This window comes from Pseudopodoces humilis, chromosome 4 (genome assembly GCF_049639895.1).
Source record: "Pseudopodoces humilis isolate 2021_Gansu_Grassland_sample_001 chromosome 4, ASM4963989v1, whole genome shotgun sequence".
In the NCBI taxonomy this organism is placed as follows: domain Eukaryota; kingdom Metazoa; phylum Chordata; class Aves; order Passeriformes; family Paridae; genus Pseudopodoces; species Pseudopodoces humilis.
In genome coordinates, this window is record NC_142203.1 from 30,614,233 (window position 1) to 30,633,915 (window position 19,683).

The 19,683-nt window shown below is 49.5% G+C and overlaps 1 protein-coding gene across 1 annotated transcript; it reads left to right on the forward strand.

Annotated features, from left to right (window-relative positions):
* Positions 1-1,887: 1,887 nt before the first annotated feature.
* On the forward strand, positions 1,888-13,184 carry LOC148184477 (serine/threonine-protein kinase PAK 3-like). The gene is made up of 13 exons (XM_088054624.1): positions 1,888-2,035; positions 4,844-4,881; positions 5,300-5,422; positions 5,950-6,072; positions 6,291-6,471; positions 7,440-7,503; positions 8,754-8,802; positions 9,998-10,110; positions 10,641-10,758; positions 11,268-11,367; positions 11,807-12,003; positions 12,580-12,717; positions 13,095-13,184. The coding sequence occupies exons 1-13, from the start codon at positions 1,888-1,890 to the stop codon at positions 13,182-13,184; spliced, it is 1,482 nt and encodes a 493-aa protein (XP_087910750.1).
* Positions 13,185-19,683: the final 6,499 nt, after the last annotated feature.

Here is a 19,683-nt window from a genome sequence, read left to right on the forward strand (position 1 = left end):
GCAAGAGTTCATGCAAGGCTTTAGCACTCCCACCCTCTTTTCCTGCTCCGTTGTGTCACAATTGACCTGATAGGGTTTGTGATAGGGTTCCTTATAAATTCTTTGCAGGCTGAAAACATGAGATCATGTCAAGGAACTGCTACTTGGAAATGTGGTGAACAAAGAGAGCGCAAGAGACTAAAAGAGAGAGAGGGGGACCGATGTGTTTGTCTTTTATAGTTTTACTGGTGCACACCTCTTCTGTGGAACAGATTTTGCCGCTGTTTTGGACATGTGCAGTCAGCCCTTCTTGGTGCTGTCCAGGAAGGGAGTCAGGAGAGGGAGTTCACCTGTCAGCACTGAGCACAAGTCTCAAGGCAGAAAAATAAGTTGGCTTAGCTCAGTGCTTTCCCATCTCCACAGCACCCTCTTTTCCAGTCACAAATTTCTGTTGGAACAGAATGTTTGAGATGAAACATTCTTATGCCTCGTACTCCACAACAGGTGATCATGTAAGTTCTTATCTTGTTATGCACAACACTAGTGGTTTTACTATTCTAGTCAAGAAAGTACTTGAAAGCATGGAGCTTTAAAATATCTTGTGAGATTTTGAAAGAGGAATGTAGTTTTTATGTTTCTTGAAGAACTGCTGGTCTGGAGGATGAAACATGCAATAAATAGCACCAGTTGCCAATATGAAGAAAGCTACTTGGTTCACCTGAAATCATAGAATGCTTTGGGATTTCAGGGATACTGGAAAGAGCTGTAAGGTCTCCCAGAGTCTTATCTTTGCCAGACTTAACAAGCCCAGTTCTCTCACCTGTCCCTCACAGCATAGGTGTTCCATCCCTCTGACCATCTTGGTGGCCTCCTCGGCACTTGCTCTAACAGGTCCGTGTCCTTCCTATGCTGGGGGGCTCAGTGCTGTAGGCAGTGTTCTGGATGGGGTCTCAGCAGAGCAGAGTGAAGATGCAGCCCCATTGACCTGCTGCCCACACTGCAGATGTGTGATACAGCCCAGGACACCGGCTTTCTGGGCTGTAATCCCAGCTTTGTTGAAGGTGATGAGGTTCCCATGGGCCCCCTTCTTGAGCTTGTCCAGGTCCCTCTGGATGGCACCTCATTCCTCAGGCATGTCACCCGCTCAGCACGGTGTCACCCACAAATTGACTGAGGGTGCCCTAGATCCCTCTGTCTTCTGTCCTTGATGAAGATCGCACTGGTTCCAGTATGGGCCCCTGAGGAACACCACTTTTCACTGATGCCCATAGGTTCAGCAAGCCATTGACTATTACCATTTGGATATGCCCATCCAACCAATTCCAATTCCACTGAACAGTTCTATCAAAGCCACCTCTATCCCGATTTAGAGCAAAAGATGTTGTGGGGAATAGTGCCAAAGTCCTTACAGAACTCCAGAAGATGACGTCTGTAGCCTTTCCCTTGTCCGTTGGTGTGGGAAATGCAGGCACAGCAAGCTCTCAAGGCCTTGAGCATCGAGGCTTAGAGGTAGAGATAGATACAAAGTTTGACCTGAGACCTTGGAAAAGGCTTGGAGTTTTAGAACAATAAAGTTGCACAGACATGAAGTACGACATAAAGCAGGAATGTGTTTTAAGCAAGCAGAAATATGACTCGTGTAAGGGAATAAATACGTTACGTAAGACAGTAGAAAATTTTAAAGTTTAACAATAAAATCTGTTATAGAGTTAGTGGAAAGCTCAATGTAAGTTTCTGTAGTGTTATATGATTTGTGTTATATGTATGTATATGTATGTGATATATATTAGTGTTATATGTAGTGTTATATGATTAGTCCACAAACATAAAAAGAAAATTGTACAAAAGAAGTAATGGCTTGACCAACAAAGGTGAAGTTTCACATGTGGCCCCTGGAACAAAGACAAGATGGTGAGGGGTTACAGAGTGGTTCTGATGGTCAATGGGGGCTGCTGGTGCCGCCTGGAGCAGCTCTGGACCTGCAGTGGCAGTTCCCTGCACCCTCTGTGTGGCAGTGATGGTGGCAGTGGTGCCATCAGTCCACCACACCGGGCATGTGTGTGGGCATGTGGGTTCTGCCACTTTGCTGCCTCTTCCCATCACCCTGCTGGGCTCCTTTTGGCTTGCTTGGACCCAGTTGGTGTCAGTGTCACCACTCTGGGTTGCCTTGTTCTTCTGGAGCAGAAAAACAGTCCTACAGGCCACCCTGGCCCTGATGCTTTCAGCTGTGTGTCAGAGCTGTCACTTCCACACCACCCATCCTCAGCCCTGTGTTCTAAAAAATACCGTGAAAGGACAAAAATGGAGGGGGGGAAATGGTGGTGCTGCTGGGGTGTCAGGGCCTCTCCGCTAGAGCAAGCCAGACAGAACGATTCCACTTGCATTTCCAGTCGTGGCATTTTCCTGCTAAAATGTCACACCCATGTTCAAAATGTTTTGAACAAATAGTGCTGAAAGATCCATGACCTTGTCTCTGTACACAGCAGAGACCTCTAAATGTAATGAAATTAGTGCTTCTCCTTGTTTGCTGCTCCTAGAAATAAGGAAGGTCCAGCTGGAACAAGCCTTTTGCTTTTTCTCTCAGAAGCATTAGTACCCAAAGGTCACAAATGTGGTTCCTCACATCCTGGTTCCTTCTGGGTGTTCAACATCTCAGTGTGGGTTATAGGGGCTTGGTGTGTTTTTTGAGTTACTCTTAGATGCCTTGAGCAATAGGTCAGGAACAAGGAGGGCTTTTTGCATTGCTTTCTAGCACAGTGTGAGGAAAAAGACACAACTTTGGGGGTTCAAATAAACTAGGGTGTTTATTAAGGGAAAAAAACAAAGGGGAGGAAGGGATAATGGGTGAGGGAGAAAAAAAGAAAAGAAATTTAAAAAAAGACCCGGGTCTGAGGATTGAGAAATCCTCTGGCTGAACCGGCGTTCTGGTCCCAAAGCAAGAACTCAGCGGCACTGCAGTGAATGCAGCGAATCTGCACTCAAATTTATGTAAAAAAGTCTCTAAAAGAGATGTAGACCGGAGTCTGCAGTGTTGGGTCCTCAGCTGCAGCTAATCCACAGTTAAAGGGCAGTTCTTCAAACTTCACAGGTCCTTTTATAATCTCTGTCCCCTCAGCTTGTTGCTGGCAGTCCCACCCCTATAGCTGTTGTTGATTGGTGCTGGTAACATCTTCTCCAACAGTTTGCTGTCGTTGGGATAACTGAGATTGTGGAGGGAAAGTTCCTCATTAGAATTAGCACAGTTGACATGGTGTCAAGCTACAAGTCTTCTGGGGCAGGTTCAAAATTCTTTGTAAGATGCTGCTGGTGAGGGGATTTGCTTTGAAGACCTCGAAAGTAACAAACTTAAAAGGGATTATTAAAGTTACAAATAATGCATCAATAGCAACAAACAAATGAGTAAGGGACCACTAAAATAGGGATAATGCTTATGACAGTCAAACATTCAATTGGAACACACAAAAAAACAACCAGTACAATTCTACAATGAACAACTTCTAAACAACAACAACAAACAATCTCACATGCAAAAGCCAATCTAAGGTATTATAGACAACACACAGGAGAACTTTGCAGGCTTTTTTTGGCGTTAGCTGTAGAGGAGGTCTGGTTCTATGCATGACTTCACAAACCAGCCTCACGCAGCTGCTCTTGTGATGTCAGCAGCCACATGCCAGCGTTGTCAAGGCAAAGTTGCTGTGCCGAGGCACGGAAGGCCTCAGAGTGCAGAGCGGCTCTTTGGCATGCTGGCTGCAGGCGGGACCTGCTGATCGACGAGGTCTCTGCCAGCTGGCTGCACCCGGACAGGACTCGGAGCAGTTTTGCTTTTGCTCACAGGTGTTGTCCGGTGCAGAGCTGCACAGCGCTGCTCAAGCCATGGAGAGAGTGTGTGCTGCAGTTTGCACGGCTTTCTCTGTGGCTTATTCTGGGTACTTTTTCACCCACCTGGCCCGTAAGTAGGCATTTTTGTTCAGTGCAGCGTATGGAAACCAAAAAGGCCATGAAGGGGCCTTTGGTTGGGTAAAGCTGCTGTCAACAGCTCCAGCTAAGAAGGGGGTGTCTCTAGCCAGTGGGGCATGGGGCAGCATTTGTAACGTAGCCTGCAGGGTTTTCCGCTCCCACCACGGCATGGCCTGTGGCAGTGGAGTCTGGAATCTCCTCGCTTTGCTGGCTCAAGCAAGACAACTTCCAGCATGGGAAGAGTGAGAGAGCTTGGCAGGAGGCCTTGTAAAAACTGTGCGCTGCTCTCTGGGACTGAAGGGAAGCACTTCTTGTCCGGAATTCCCTCATGCCAGGATGTGCCTGTGAAACTTGACACTTCCTGTGCGCTAAAGAATCCATTAGCTCTGTGATGAAATCACAGAATCAGCTTGGAAAAGGCCTCTGAGGTTGACATTTCAAAAGATTTCTTGTGTGCTCCCTAGCCCAGGAGCTGTTCCCATGCTGTGTCACCATAGAACTGCCACCATGGCTGAGGGACACTTGGGTGAAGCTTTTCTGGGCAAACGTTTCCAGCAAGCTCATGGCAATTGTTGCATGCAATGTCTTCAGGAAAGTGAAGCAGAGGACAGAGAGGAGCTGTAGCTCCTGCTGGGTGGGGTGGGGCAGGAGCAGTGACTGTTACAGAACCACTTGGACTTTCTGGGTCTCAAGTTTCTATGGGCTGAGTGGCCAAAGAGGACAAAAGGTAGACACAAGGCAGTATTTTGTGCTGTTGCCTTGCTTGCTGTGTGACACAAGGGTTGCTGCTGGAGGGATATAGTGAAAGCAGAATGCTCTGTTTTTGGGTTGACTCTTTGGTGGGCTTGCCCAGTGTGGGAAGTTTCCTTACAGCATCCGTCTCTTTTTCCCCTGTGTGTTGCAGGTCACATCGCCCGTGCATGGAGAGAATCTGGTCCTTGGGTGAGTGGGAAAGGAGCCTTTGGCATTGGTAACGTTTGACGGTTGTGGAGTAAGCTGTGAACTGGGCCTGGTGCAGTCTGGTGCCAGCCTGGTTGGATGAAAGAAAGTAGGCTCTTTGCAGCAGCTGCAGCAGCAGGAGGAGGAGGAGGAGGAGGAGGAGGAGGAGGATCCCTGGCTGTTTTCTGGAGTTGCATTTCAGAGCTTGTAATCAGATGAAAGTTGGGTTGCTTGGTGCTTTAAGGCATGATGGAATTGCTCCCGTACAAGAGAGTGCAGTCCCATCTAATTGGCCCATTTTACTTGGGTTTGAACAACTTAGAATCCCATTTGTCTCCAGATGATTTCTCCTTACTGCATCTGGGTCTAGAGCTGCATAGAAAGAAGGTTGCCTGTCCCTCACGCTGCTGTCTGTCTGCAGAGCCCAAAACCAACCTCGGAGCCTCCAGTGGCTGTGTGTCTTCCTGAAGAAGAGGCCAAAGGGGAGGAAGATGCCCTCCAAGCTGCACCTGCTGCCACTGCACGGCCTGAGCACCCAGCATCAGTAAGTGGCAGCTCTGGGTAGCCCTGTGGCTGGAGGAAAGCAGAGCTGCACGTTTCTGATCAGACAGCACATCCTCTGTGTGGCTGCAACTGCTGAGGGCTGGAATCTTTCCAGCCCTACCAGAGCATTTCCCCAGCCGATGAGGCCTGGGAAAGGGGTGTGGTACTTGGAGGTTCAGGCACCAACCTCCAGTGTTGTGACAGGGGCCATGAATTTGTTTCAGGAAGAGATGAGAGGTAGCATTAGGATGTCTTTGGATGCTCCTGGGGTCCAAGTGAGGCCCTTTGTGCCCAGTGGCTGTGCAGGTGCCCTGTTCCTGGTGAAGAGAGCAGTGCAAAGATGCAGTTCACAGCCTTGCAGGATATGGAGGAGACACTGTCCCCAGGAGGGACCTGCCCTCTCCACCAAGCAGCTGTCGGTAGCTAAAGGAACAGCTGAGATGCAGCGGGGCCTGTAGCTGAACATACGGAAGGTTGTGAGTGGCAGGTTCTCTCCTGTCCCTCACGCTGCTGTCTGTCACTCCACAGAGTGCAAGGGCAGCGTCAGCACCTGCTCTGGCTGCCTCTGTACCTGAGGAAGAGGCTGAAGAGGAGGAAGGTGCCATTGAACCTGTCCCTGCTGTCAGCCCACAGCCTGAGCAGGCAACATCAGTAAGTGCCTGCTTTGGTTAGCAGTGTCTTTGGTATCATTTTGTCCGTCATGTAAATCGGCCTTTGGGTTTTGTGCCTTGAGTTGGAGAAGCGGGTAGCAAAAGCCGAGAGGGGAAGAGGCCTGGATGAGGCCTGCAGCATCTTCCTAGGGGCTTGCATTTGAAATGGGACATGTCTGCCCGACCAAAATTGTGACCCAAACTCCTTTCTTGTCCCAGAGCTCCACCTCCTCAGTCGCTGCACCTGCACAAAGTTCAGCTGCGGGCTCTGAAGAAGCCTCCAGGCCTGAAGCTGGAAACTTCAGCACGAGCAGCTCGTGCACCTGGAGCACGAGTAGTTCCTCTGGCAGCTCAGATGGTCTGCGTGAGAGGAAAAAGGATGAATGCCTGGCCGTGCTGAGTAAGTCCTTTGTGATCCTTGTCTGCTGGAGCAGTGCCTTGTGTGTGCATGTGTCAGCATGAGCTGTCCCACCTCCTGTTCTTCTTCCTCAGCTGAGTGTCAGGTGCTGAGGCCTCCACACAGGACCTGTTGTTGTGCTTTGAGGTGGTGAGGGAGCCACCGGGGTGTTGCTCCTGCCTCTGAGGGCAGCTCGGCCTGGCTTGGCTTTGCCTGAGCTTCCCTCCACGCAAAAGGCAAAAGAGGGATTGTTTGTGGCTCTGAAGCAGGAGGCTGTGACCTCGCGAAGGAGGAGGCGTCAGGGAGCTCCTGTGGGGCCCGGCTGCTGTGGGGCACAGCCAAGGTCATCTCCAGAACTTAGCCTGTCATAAAGGCTGGGGGACCTCCTTCCTAAGGCCCATCACACTAGGTCAGAACATGAGCTGAGGCTCTTGAAAGGCAGGCGGGCATTGTTTAGGCAAAGTCCGGCTTAAAGGTGGAGATTGCGCCTTTGCTGGAAGCACTTTGCAATGTTCTTCCTGTTCTGGAAAGGGCAGCTGTTGATAAAAACTGATTCCAGAACCCAAGATGCCTTTGATATTGGCAAGGTTTAAGGCTTTTGTTGAATGTCACAGGCTGTTTATTGCCAAGAACAGAAAGGTTTTGTTCTTCCTGTGGCCCTTAATGTTTATAGACAACAATCACTTTACTTGGTTATGGTTTTCTGATCCCTGTCTCCTCTGACTCTTTCCCCATGTGCTTAGACATGTTTAGTTTAGGCTTTTAGGTTGGTGCAGGCCGTCTGTGCTGCAGAGCTGCTTGTCTTGCTGCTGCTGTTTTTGTGGTGGTGGTGGTGGTGCGGTGGTGGTGTTGTTCCCCAGCTGACTGAGCTGAAAGGGCCCAGTGTCCCAGAGAGTGGCCCTGCCTTTTTGATCTGCTGCAGGGTGGCATTTCTGTCTTGAAATGAGCATCTTCCCTTTGGATTTTTACAGGGATGCTGGTGAGCGAGGGAGATCCAGAGGCGAAATACACAGAACTGGAAACTATTGGCAAAGGGTGAGTGCAGCCACAGTTCCTTCCTCAAAGGGAGGGGCTGCGTATTTTGCTGGTGTCACATCTCCCCAGAGTGACGTCAGGCAAGCTCCAAAGCCGTTCAGTCGCTGTGTTGAGATGCTGCCATCTCTCAGTACTTGAGAGCTTAATTTATAACATTTATAGCTGTGGTCCAAAGGCATGGCAAGGACACCTGGATGCTGGCAATGTCTTTTCTGCAGCAAAGAGTAGCACCTGGCAGATCTCAAGTGTGTTGTGCCTGTTTCCTGCTTGTCATAGGAGAAATCATGTCTGAAGAGAATAGAGAATATGTGGGAATGAAAGGAGGCAAAACTTCATTGCCTCAAAGGTCCAGGTAGAGGTCAGGTCAAGATAGCTGTCAGGGGACAGCTCTCAGTAACATTTCTTTCCAGTGTTTTGCGGAAAACAAGATTCAGTGGTCAGGATGAGCACCACCTAGTGTAGAAGGCAAAAGCAGAAATGAAAGCAGCAGCTCTCTTTTGTAGCTGAGGTGGCAAAAGCCAAAGCTTCAGGGGATGCCCAGTGCCAGTGCACTCTAGAGGAAAAGGCATCATCTGCCTGATGGCAGAGCCCTTGTGGATCCTGTGGGGTTTAGGCCTTTCCTGCAAAGAATCCACCCAGCTGTTCCCTTCTGAAAGCCAGCTCTGCTGACTGTAAATGGGATTGATTTGCAGTATTTCCTCTGTGAGAAGCCAAATGTACAAGAACTCACAGGAAAAGTGGAGGCCTTCCTGTGTCCTGGGCAGTGAAGAGAAGCAGCTGCTGATGGCTCTTGACCCAGAACGCAGCTGTCTAAGGATCCTGGATTCTGAGTACTTCTCCATTTATCTGTGCAACAATGGAAACCTTTGCCTGCTCTGGCTGTGGCTGCAGCTATGGCTGGAGACTCCTTTCCTTGCCAGCTGGAGGAAGGAGGTGTGTCTGGAGGCTTTCCTCCGATGGCTGTTACCTGGCTTCAGGCTTCCCAGAAGGCCTGTGTGGTGGTGCCTGAGTGTGGCATAACCTCCAAGGAGAGGTGTGAGAAGGCCCAAGTGGCACGTGTGTGCCTGGAAAAATCCCACACACGCACAGATACAGGAGGAGAAAAGGGAAAAAAGACCCAGACCAGGATCTGGGCCATGTTCCATTTGCTGTTTGCACCAGGGCTCCTTTTCCTATTGGACTGCGGTGTCTTGCACTTGCTTGCAGGGACTAAAGGACCTCGCCTTCCTAAGCTGCTGTTTTGTTTCTAGGGGTTTTGGCACGGTGTTCACGGCAGTGGAGACTGCCACAGGAGAAGAGGTAAGCGTCAAGCAGCGCCGCAGCTGCTGCAGCTCTCAAGTGCCCTCCCCTCTGCTGTGAGCTGTGGCTGAGCTTTGGGTCGCCGGTCGAGCTTTGCTGCAAAGGCAGATGAAGCACAGAGTAGCGTCTGCCTGCCAAATACCGCGGGGACAGATTTTGTTCTCCTCAGCTGCCCCAAGGAATGCAAGGAGGCCAAGCGGAATCTTTCAGAGTCCTCACACGCTGGCTGGGTCTTAACACCAAGGGGGTGTCATAGAGCATGGCACTGCTCTTTGGGGCTGCAGCTCGGGGTTCCTGAATTCTCATTTCTGGCTGCTCGCAAACACGTGGGAATTGTGCTGGCAGTTCCTTAGCCACCTGTAGTGCCGCCCTTGGGAACTGTGCTTAGAGAAAGAGGTCTGCAAGGAGTCCCTCAAGGGCTTAAGCCCTGCTCAGAGCCTGCCTGGCGTGTATTGCTAGAGGATCAAGGAGTGGGTTATTTCTTTTTACAGTCAGGCAGTAATTGCAAATGTCAGCGGTGTGAAGGAAGGTGTTTTAGTGGAACGGAATGAAAGTTCCTGAAGCGAGGAAGAGCTAGGATTGTCTTTTTTGGGGGTGTACTCAATGATGTTTTCATGGTCATGGCATTTTTTCTGTAAAGTATGCAGGGTTGTATTTCTTAAGGGGGAATACCCTCAGGATGTTTTTAGGACGGCATTTTACCTGTCATGTCTGTAAGAGTTTGCTTTCTGTTGTGCAATGGAGAACAGTGCCAGTGGCTGCTGGAGTAATGATGAAGCCCCCTAGAATTGCCAAAGCTTTCCCAGCAGTTTTGCTCGGTTTTCACCAGCACAGAATGGCTTTCTGCTTCCAAGAGATGTGTGAATGGAAATGATGATGATGATGATGAAATAAGGCCCTGGGGAAGACTGTGGGCACAGGGAGTGATGTTAGAGTTTTGAGGTGGAGAGTTTAGGACCTGGTGTTTCTCCTGGGTTTACAAGGCAAAGGATGTCTGGCTCTGTGTCCTGGGACGGGTGCCCAAGGAAGCGGTGTAAGAGGCTCTGGCAAGCTCAGCTTCGAGTTCCTCTGATGTCTAGTTGGAAGGCAGTTAGGTCCAGCCCAGCTCTGTCATCCCAAGATCACTGTCTCCATATTCCCCTTGTGGTCTTGTGCCACAGATTTCTTTGGTTCATGGTTTTCCGTGTTGTTTTAGGTGGCCATAAAGAAAATTAGTCTGGTGGAAGACAGCAGCAGTGAACTGTGTGTGAATGAAATCCAGGTCATGCGAGACAATAAGAACTCCAACATTGTGAACTACATAGACAGGTGAGTGGTTCTGCTATTCTGCCGTGAAGGGTCCTTCACACCCTGCAAGCCAGAGGTTCAGCCACTCCTTTGGTGGCTGGCAGAGGATGGAGCTGTTAATTCCTGTTTCTGGGCTGATCTACAGCATCTTGGGAGGAGATTGCATTGGGGCTGCATTAATCTTTGTGGGCATACATAGTTTGAAGTGCTCTTTCCAAGACCTGACTCAGCCCTGTCTTACTGAGCCAAGAGCCTGAAAGTTCCTGCCCTCTCTCCACATTGTTTTGTTGGGTTTAGGGTTTGATTTTTTTTTCCTATGGGTCTTAAGTGCTGCCAAAGCACTGTAGATCGTATTTCCCTCGGCCTGTTCCCAGCGTTTTGCATGGCTGTGGATACCAAGAAGTCTTTTAGACTGCACAGAGTTCAAGCCCTGTAGAACCTAGTGAAAGACCATTGACTTCCTCCTGTCTTCCTCTGCGAGAGACAGGGAAACAAGAATCCGTCATGTAAATGCACGCATTCATTCCCGGGCTGTTGCTTTCTCCTTTCAGCTACCTGGTTGACGAGGACCTCTGGCTCGTGATGGAATACATGGACGGAGGTTCTTTGCACGATGTCATTCGAGAGACTCATATGGCAGAAGGAGAGATAGCAACTGTCTCTCGGGAGGTAAGGGATGTGCTTGTGCTTCCCATGGCTTGGGCGGGCTGCTCCTCCCCCATGGCTGCTAAGGAGAGGAGTGGTGTCATCTTCCAAGCTTCCTTTCTGCCTTTCTGCTACGACAGGCAGTAGCAAGAGCACCTGAGGTGCCTGCCAGTGTGCCTGCCCTTCTTCTGGTGTGTTTGTTTGTGTTTGCCTCTCTAAACACTTGCCTGGAGCTTGTGTGAAATGCACTCCTGCTGGAGGGAGCACAGCCACTGCAGGAGTGGTCTTGCAGTCTGTGTTTGCAGGGCCAGAGGAACAATTGCCCTTTCTCTTTCAAAAGCAACTACACCCTCAGTTAGAAAGGCAGCGCTGTCCTTGTGTTGGAGCAGCAAGCTCTTGGCCTTGCCAGCAGCCTGTCCTGCCATGGCTGAGCATCCCTCAGCAAGTCAGTCTTGCAGATGTGCCACTTCCCTGTTTGTGGGATGCAATCCGAACGGGAACTCTTAGGCTGGCGTTTCTTTTTCCTCTCTTAGTGCCTGCAAGGCCTGGATTTCCTTCACTCCAAGCAAGTCATCCACCGAGACATCAAAAGCCACAACATTCTCCTGGGCTTGGACGGATCTGTCAAGTTGGGTGGGTGTCGTTGGCCAGGCTGAGCTGTGGTAGGCTGCGGTGTGGGGCTGCCTTTGGGTGACTGCCAGTTCCTCAAGAGTGGTGCCTGTGGCAGTGCAGGCTGCCCTGCTGCCAGCGCAGAGCGTGGCTGCAAGGTGCAGGGAGGTGTGGCTGGCAAGAAGGTGGTGTCAGGAGTGGCCTTGGGTTGTGTGTGTCCCTTCCTGAGCGAGGCAATTACAGCCTACAGCTTCAGGGAGCTAACAGCCACCGCATGAAACTGGGGGCTTTTGCTAAGCGGCCAATTCCATAGTTCCTTGGCTGCAGGCCTGATGAATGCCCATATGGCCCCTTTTGCAGGTGGATTCCACACTGCTTTCTTGGACTTGGTACCGTGGGGAATTCTTTTGTTGGCTTTCCTAATGTGCGTTGCCTTGATCAGAGTGGTTTCTCTTCTCCTCAGCTGATTTTGGCCTCGCTGCTCAGCTCACTGCTGAGCAGAGCAAACGGAGATCAGCTGTTGGCACTACTTACTGGATGGCGCCAGAAATTTTCATCAGGAAGCCCTATGGCCCCAAAGTGGACATCTGGTCCCTTGGCATCGTGGGGATCGAGATGGTGGAAGGAGCGCCTCCTTACCTGATGAAAACCTCCCACACGGTACGCTGCAGCTACTCTCTGTCACTCTAACAGAATCTGCCCCATCCTTCTGCCTGAGAAGCTGGTTAACACCTGGAGACGATAGGTTCCAGGCTGCATAGTCTCTTGAGCTTCTAGTCCAGATTATCCCCCCGCCATTTCATCATGAAAACCACAAAACAACGTGATGCCTTTTGCTAGATGGAAGCTCTGCCTAAGGGAGCAGGGAGCGGTGCTGCGCTGCCTTTAATGGAACAATACTTGGGAAAAGTAGAGTTGGAACAAATTCTACCATCCAAGTTGCCTGTAGAGTTAGTGTCAGTGCTCAGAGAAGCAAAGTGTGCTTTTGCTGATGGAGTTGCTTCTAATTCCATCAGCCAATGAAATCAGGGGTCAAGGCAAGTGCCTTTGCATGTTGGAGTAGCTGTGGCTGTAAGTGGCTTTGGGTTCTTTTGGCTGGGGTAGGAAAGACATCTCCCAGCCTCTGGCAGGCAGGAAGATGCCACTGGAGAGTGGAGCTTGTCTGGTGGGGGGTCTATTTGAGCAGTTTGGGCTGCGGAGGAGACAGGTAGAGTTTGGTGTTTCCTTCTTCTCCAGGTTCAACAGCTGATAAGCTCGGGGGGCTCCCCAAAGCTGCAGAACCCCAGGCAGCAGTCGCCTTGGTTGCGGGACTTTCTGCACTGCTGCCTGGAGACAGACGAGGACAGGCGCTGGTCTGCCCAGGAGCTTCTGCAGGTAAAAGGCAAAGCGGCTGCAGGGTGCGCCAGCTGCCCGCTGCCAGGGGCTCCTCATCTGCTCAAGTGCAAGGCATCAGATGGACCCCGCTCCTAAGAACGGTCTGCAGGCTTTCCAAAGGAAAACGAAGGAGAATCCTGGCCTGGGGTGGGTTGGAAGGAGCCTTTCAAGGTCTCCCAGACCAAATCTCCTTAAGCTGAAGACATCTGTGTCAATGGAGTCGTGGGACTGTGAGCCATGTTTGCCTGTGGTCGCAAGGTCCTGGATGTGGAGACAGAGGTGCACAGAGTGCCCTCATTTCTGCATTTATTCTGTAGCCAGAGAAAGCCTGTTTCAGCCTGTGAGGAAAGTTCATTTCTTGTTTTTCTCTTTGTCAGCATCCGTTTGTAACCTCAGCCAAGCCACCCTCCAGCCTGACGCCTCTGATCATGGCAGCGCAGCAGTTTATGGCCTACAGGAGATGCTAGCCCTGGAGGAGGCCATTGTTGTTTTTTGTAGTTTGTAGTTTGTTTTTCGTAGTTTGTAGTTTGTAGTTTGTTTAGATTGATAGTCAAAATAAATAGTTGTCTTGGTTTTGGAAGACAAGTGTCTGCTAAAGAGGGCAGGAGCCTCCCCTGGAATGAGAATGTAGACCCCCTCTCTCTGAATTATTATAATTCTGAAATCAAGGGGCTCTCAGGCAGAGATCTGGGGATAGGAATAACAGTTCTTTACTAGTATTCATAACCAGGCACACAAACAACAATATGTACAGCACTAGGAAAAAAACAGAACCAGGGACCCCATGACAGCCTTCTGGGCTGAGATGGGAAGGGATGGAGGAGAGGCTTTGCTTCACAAACCTCCTCGGGCAGGCAATCCCGGTGCTCCTGCAGGGTTCTGAGGAACACTCCGCTGGAGCAGCAGGGATGAGCTGAGATCCTGGGCCGATGGATGAGGCGTATCAGCGACTCTGCAGCAGTGGCTGGCACTGCCACACGTTCCAGCAGGACAGGGGGTGTGAGGCCACCAACGAAGAGGGGAGAAGCAGAAGAAGCAGCAGCTCCATCTGGGTGATGGCGAAATTCCCTTCTCCCCACCGCAACAGCTCTGCACACCCAAAGTGTCCTTCTCCAAAGCTGAAGAAGCCGCCAAACTGTCCCCACCCTCCCCTTTTCCTACCCCCTTCCCCCCCTGGGCCCGGCCGAACTCTTTGTGTTCTTCAAGTATCCACCACGTACCCCCAGTTAGGTTTTCCCCGCAACTAATGGGTAAAAATTCCACAGGTAACTGAAAGAACTAAAAGAAGGGCACCTAACCCCCAACAATAATATAAAACCTTCACTCTGTGGGAAGCTTTCCTTTGTTCTCACCCTGTGAATAAACTCTAAATTTGCTTCTGAATGGCCAGGTGTTTCTTAAACATGGGAAGACCCATGGATGGGGTTTGTGGCACGGTTTGGAAGTGGGCAAAGGTCTTCCTTCACTGCCTCCAGGCCACAACCTCTTGTGGCCATACAGGCTTGCAGCTGTGAACAGAAGAGCTGAGCAGGACAAAACAGAGCAGAGCAGTGGTGTCACTGCTGGGGACGCCACAGTGGCTGTGGTTGTGTTGCAGCTGCTGGGCAAGGTTGGGAGGGTCTGTGTAGCTCTGGGCAGAGTGGGAGGCAGCCGGGCTTCTCTGCAGGCTCAGGCGCAAGTGAGAGTCCAGCGGGAATGGAAGTTCTGCCGTGGGAACCAAGGCTGATGTGAGGGAGGGAAAACTTGAGCAGGTTGGATCTGTGTGAGCCACGGCCTCTCTCAGCCTCTCTCTCATTTGAGACTGAGACTCGGTCAGTCTCAACGTCACATTCTCGGCAGTGTGAAATGTGGCTCACTTTTGATAGAATTAAGAGGGGACAAATTCTTTGACGCACAATCTCTTTACTGATACCAACAAATCGGCTGAGTTGGGTGTGTGTCTCTCCTCTGAGAGTTGCACACGCACTTCACTGAAATGGCAACCTTTTTATACCCTTTTGCGGCCGGGGGTCCCTGTTCCCTTTCCCGTTGCTTGGGTACTCAGGAACTTTCCCTGTCTCCTCACTGCCTACCCTTCCCCCAGAACCTCCTTTCCCCTCCCCTCCCATCTTTCTCCCTTTTCTGGTTGCATCTTCAAATGTGTTTCTTTTTTTGGTTCTGGACAACACTTAACAGGTGCGAAGAACAGATCAAACAAACCCCATGTAAACCATAGAAAACTGACTGGAGATCAGAATTTCATTTTTCCTTTTTTTCCTCCATATCTGTTCTGGACTGAAGCAAAATGCTTTCTCATGTCCCATGGCAGCCACCACATCTGAAGGAGCTGCCCAGACAGAGCTTGCTTGGGGTTGTGCTGCATGACAGGTTGGGAGGAGACACAGCCAGGACAGGTGACCCAAAGTGGCCAAAGGAATATTCCAGACCATCTGACATCCTGCTATGTAGTTCAAGCTGCGTGCAAGAAGGAGGAAGGAGGAAGGAGGGCGTATGTGGATTGATGGCACTTGCTCTCCCAAGTCACTGTGAGGCGTGAGGGGGCCCTGCTATCCTGGAGATGTGAAACACCTGCCTGCTCCTGGGGAACGGTGAATGAGTTCTTTGGGTTTTTTGCTTGCGTGTGTGGCTTCTGTATTCCCTATGCAACTGAAATGTTCTTCACCTGTGAGTTTCCCAGATTTTACCCTTCCAATTCTCTGCCCAGTCCATCCCCCTGGTGGAACATTGAGCAAGAATGGCTGTGTGTGGAGCCTGCTTGCTGGCTGGGGTTAAACCACAACATGAGAAGCAGAGAAAAAAAGTGGTTTAAAGGTGAGAGGCAGAGGGATGAAGCTTCTGGACTTTGGGATGGTGGTGTTTTTTTTGTTTTCCTTGTGGGGGCCGGGGAACCTACTGGCTCGGCGATCCTGGCTCTCCCCTGGAGGCAAGGCATCTTGCAGTCAGAGAGAGAAAAAGTATCGCTCCCAGAGATCTTTGAGTTAGTTCTGTTAAACTGTTACACTCCATTGGTGTTCCCCCCTGCCATCCCACCCCGCTACATATATCCCGGTCTCCCCCCGCCCCTCTCCTCCCCTCTAAATACCCCGAGTTTTCCTCTGTTCGGAGGAGTAGCTGTCACCGGCTCCCTCGCTACTGGCTCTGCCTGAATAAAGGCAAATCCTGAGCGGAACACCAAACAGATTTCCCGTCCCTTCTTCCGTGTTGCCTGCACGCTGCCGCAGAGCTGGGCTGAAATCACTCGCTGGGGTGGAGACGCACCCGCGCTTCTGGCCAGTCCTTTTCAGGACAGCTTCTCCAGGGAAGTCGCGGCGCTCCGGCCACCTCCGCGACATTTCCTAAGGCTGCCTTCCTGTAGCCTGTCCAGCACCTGATCTATTTGGTCTCTGCCTCAGCACTTCCAGTTTTTCTGGGACCAGCCCATTTGGGCCCACTGCTTTCCTCCTACTAGCTAGCACTTTGTGAGTTGTCCCACAGGATGCTGCAATTTTCTTTCCTTCCTTTCTTCACATCCATAGCAGGCAGCTCCCTCTGCTGCATGGCTGTAGCCAGGGAAGCTCCCTGAGGTGCACCTCAGATGGGCAAGGCTCCCTGGAAATGCCACAGCAGTGCAGCAGCAGCATGTCTGTGTATGCAGTGGGTGTGTTGCTTGGCTTTCCATGTTTTCATCAATCCTATCCTTTGGAGGCCTGTGTCCCGCTTTGTTCTGTAGTGAACATTTGAGAAGGTCTCTGAATGGCTTGGGGATGCAGCAATGTTGAGGTCATGTTTTCAGTCCTGTCTCTTCCTGATGTTAGCTCTGAAGTAAAGGGAGCAGAATGACAAGCTTTCAAATAGATGGTATTACACTGGTTGTTGGAAGCAATTATTCTTCAATTGCATTTCAACATAGTGCTGCAGCTTCTCACCATTTGGATCAGTTTTCCAATGCCAGTCTCACTCATAGTGCATGCAAGAGTTCATGCAAGGCTTTAGCACTCCCACCCTCTTTTCCTGCTCCGTTGTGTCACATCATGTCAAGGAACTGCTACTTGGAAATGTGGTGAACAAAGAGAGCACAAGAGACTAAAAGAGAGAGAGGGGGACCGATGTGTTTGTCTTTTATAGTTTTACTGGTGCACACCTCTTCTGTGGAACAGATTTTGCCGCTGTTTTGGACATGTGCAGTCAGCCCTTCTTGGTGCTGTCCGGGAAGGGAGTCAGGAGAGGGAGTTCACCTGTCAGCACTGAGCACAAGTCTCAAGGCAGAAAAATAAGTTGGCTTAGCTCAGTGCTTTCCCATCTCCACAGCACCCTCTTTTCCAGTCACAAATTTCTGTTGGAACAGAATGTTTGAGATGAAACATTCTTATGCCTCGTACTCCACAACAGGTGATCATGTAAGTTCTTATCTTGTTATGCAGAACACTAGTGGTTTTACTATTCTAGTCAAGAAAGTACTTGAAAGCATGGAGCTTTAAAATATCTTGTGAGATTTTGAAAGAGGAATGTAGTTTTTATGTTTCTTGAAGAACTGCTGGTCTGGAGGATGAAACATGCAATAAATAGCACCAGTTGCCAATATGAAGAAAGCTACTTGGTTCACCTGAAATCATAGAATGCTTTGGGATTTCAGGGATACTGGAAAGAGCTGTAAGGTCTCCCAGAGTCTTATCTTTGCCAGACTTAACAAGCCCAGTTCTCTCACCTGTCCCTCACAGCATAGGTGTTCCATCCCTCTGACCATCTTGGTGGCCTCCTCGTCGGCACTTGCTCTAACAGGTCCGTGTCCTTCCTATGCTGGGGGGCTCAGTGCTGTAGGCAGTGTTCTGGATGGGGTCTCAGCAGAGCAGAGTGAAGATGCAGCCCCATTGACCTGCTGCCCACACTGCAGATGTGTGATACAGCCCAGGACACCGGCTTTCTGGGCTGTAATCCCAGCTTTGTTGAAGGTGATGAGGTTCCCATGGGCCCCCTTCTTGAGCTTGTCCAGGTCCCTCTGGATGGCACCTCATTCCTCAGGCATGTCACCCGCTCAGCACGGTGTCACCCACAAATTGACTGAGGGTGCCCTAGATCCCTCTGTCTTCTGTCCTTGATGAAGATCGCACTGGTTCCAGTATGGGCCCCTGAGGAACACCACTTTTCACTGATGCCCAGAGGTTCAGCAAGCCATTGACTATTACCATTTGGATATGCCCATCCAACCAATTCCAATTCCACTGAACAGTTCTATCAAAGCCACCTCCATCCCGATTTAGAGCAAAAGATGTTGTGGGGAATAGTGCCAAAGTCCTTACAGAACTCCAGAAGATGACGTCTGTAGCCTTTCCCTTGTCCGCTGGTGTGGGAAATGCAGGCACAGCAAGCTCTCAAGGCCTTGAGCATCCAGGCTCAGAGGTAGAGATAGATACAAAGTTTGACCTGAGACCTTGGAAAAGGCTTGGAGTTTTCGAACAATAAAGTTGCACAGACATGAAGTACGACATAAAGCAGGAATGTGTTTTAAGCAAGCAGAAATATGACTCATGTAAGGGAATAAATACGTTACGCAAGACACTAGAAAATATTAAATTTTAACAATAAAATCTGTTATAGAGTTAGTGGAAAGCTCAATGTAAGTTTCTGTAGTGTTATATGATTGGTGTTATATGTATATATATGTATATATTTATGTATATATGTATATATATGTATGTTATATATATTAGTGTTATATATAGTGTTCTATGATTGCATGAGAAAAAATACATTACAGTAGAATTGTGTGAGATGAAGCAATTAATTATTGGTTTATGAAGATGCTGGTGAGCTTTGTTTGATTGGCTAAGAAATTTATAGAAGATATTGTAACTAGAATTTAGATGGCTTCTGATGTGATGGCACTGAATGTAACATCTTAAATGTCTCACCCTTTCATGAGACTGATTATTCAATAAAACACCTTTTAAAACATCTTTCAGCCATCTTCATCTATTCTGTATCCCTATACACTAGTGTAGCCACTCCATCATTGAAGACCACCAGGTTGTTCAGCAGGACTTTCCCTGGATGAATGTCTGCTGGTAGGCCAGCTGGGCACCTCTCCCTCCTCCTGAGAGAATTTTTTGCCACCCAGGTTCTTGTGGTCTGAGTCATGCTCAGAATGTATCTCACAGGATGTTCATGGGGTGAACAGCACATACTTGGTCTGAGAAATCAGCACAGGCTCTTGCCAGGAACATGCAGCAGGACAGCAACTGCCTGTTCAGTCACTGAGGTTGCTGCTTGTTGCAAGCAGGTGGCAAATCTACAACTTTCCCACTGTGTTCCATCATCCAACCTTTTCTGTAGTCAGAATGAACTGTCCTAGAGACTGTACAAACACAAGAAACAAAAAGTCAATGTGCTAAATGTTATTACTTCTCCTTCCTCCTTCAACTGCCTGTAGTAACTTCTTTCTGGTCTCCAACAAACAGATCACCCAAAATATAAACTTACTGTGTCCAGAAACAGCCTCCAAAACTTCAAAGAACAACACTTACATTTTTTGATGGGTTTTGGGGTTTTCTTGGTTGACTGACTGGTTTTGGTTTTGTTGTTTATTTAGTTTTTGGAACATACCTGCAAAATGTATAATTTGTGTTCTTATGAATAGTGCTTCTGGTATTACCTCCGCTTCCACTCCCCAGTTTGATGCATATTTCCTTTTCCTCCTGCCCTCTTTTTATAGCGCTCTACATTAATAAAGCTACCCCATGACATTATTAGAGTGCATTCTACAGTAACGCAGATTGTAGTGCATTCTACATTAATGCGTAGGTCTTTTGTCTCCCACTGATTGAAAGAACTCTTATTGGTACCTTCAGGCTGTACCTGTCCTCTGAGTGTATCTGACATCATCAAACTGTACATTTGGCACTAATGTTTTAGGCAGAAATTGTGTTAGGCGCTATCAGAGTTTTCCTCTTCTCATGTGATAAATGCCTGGTCAGTCTTTCACTCCTGATA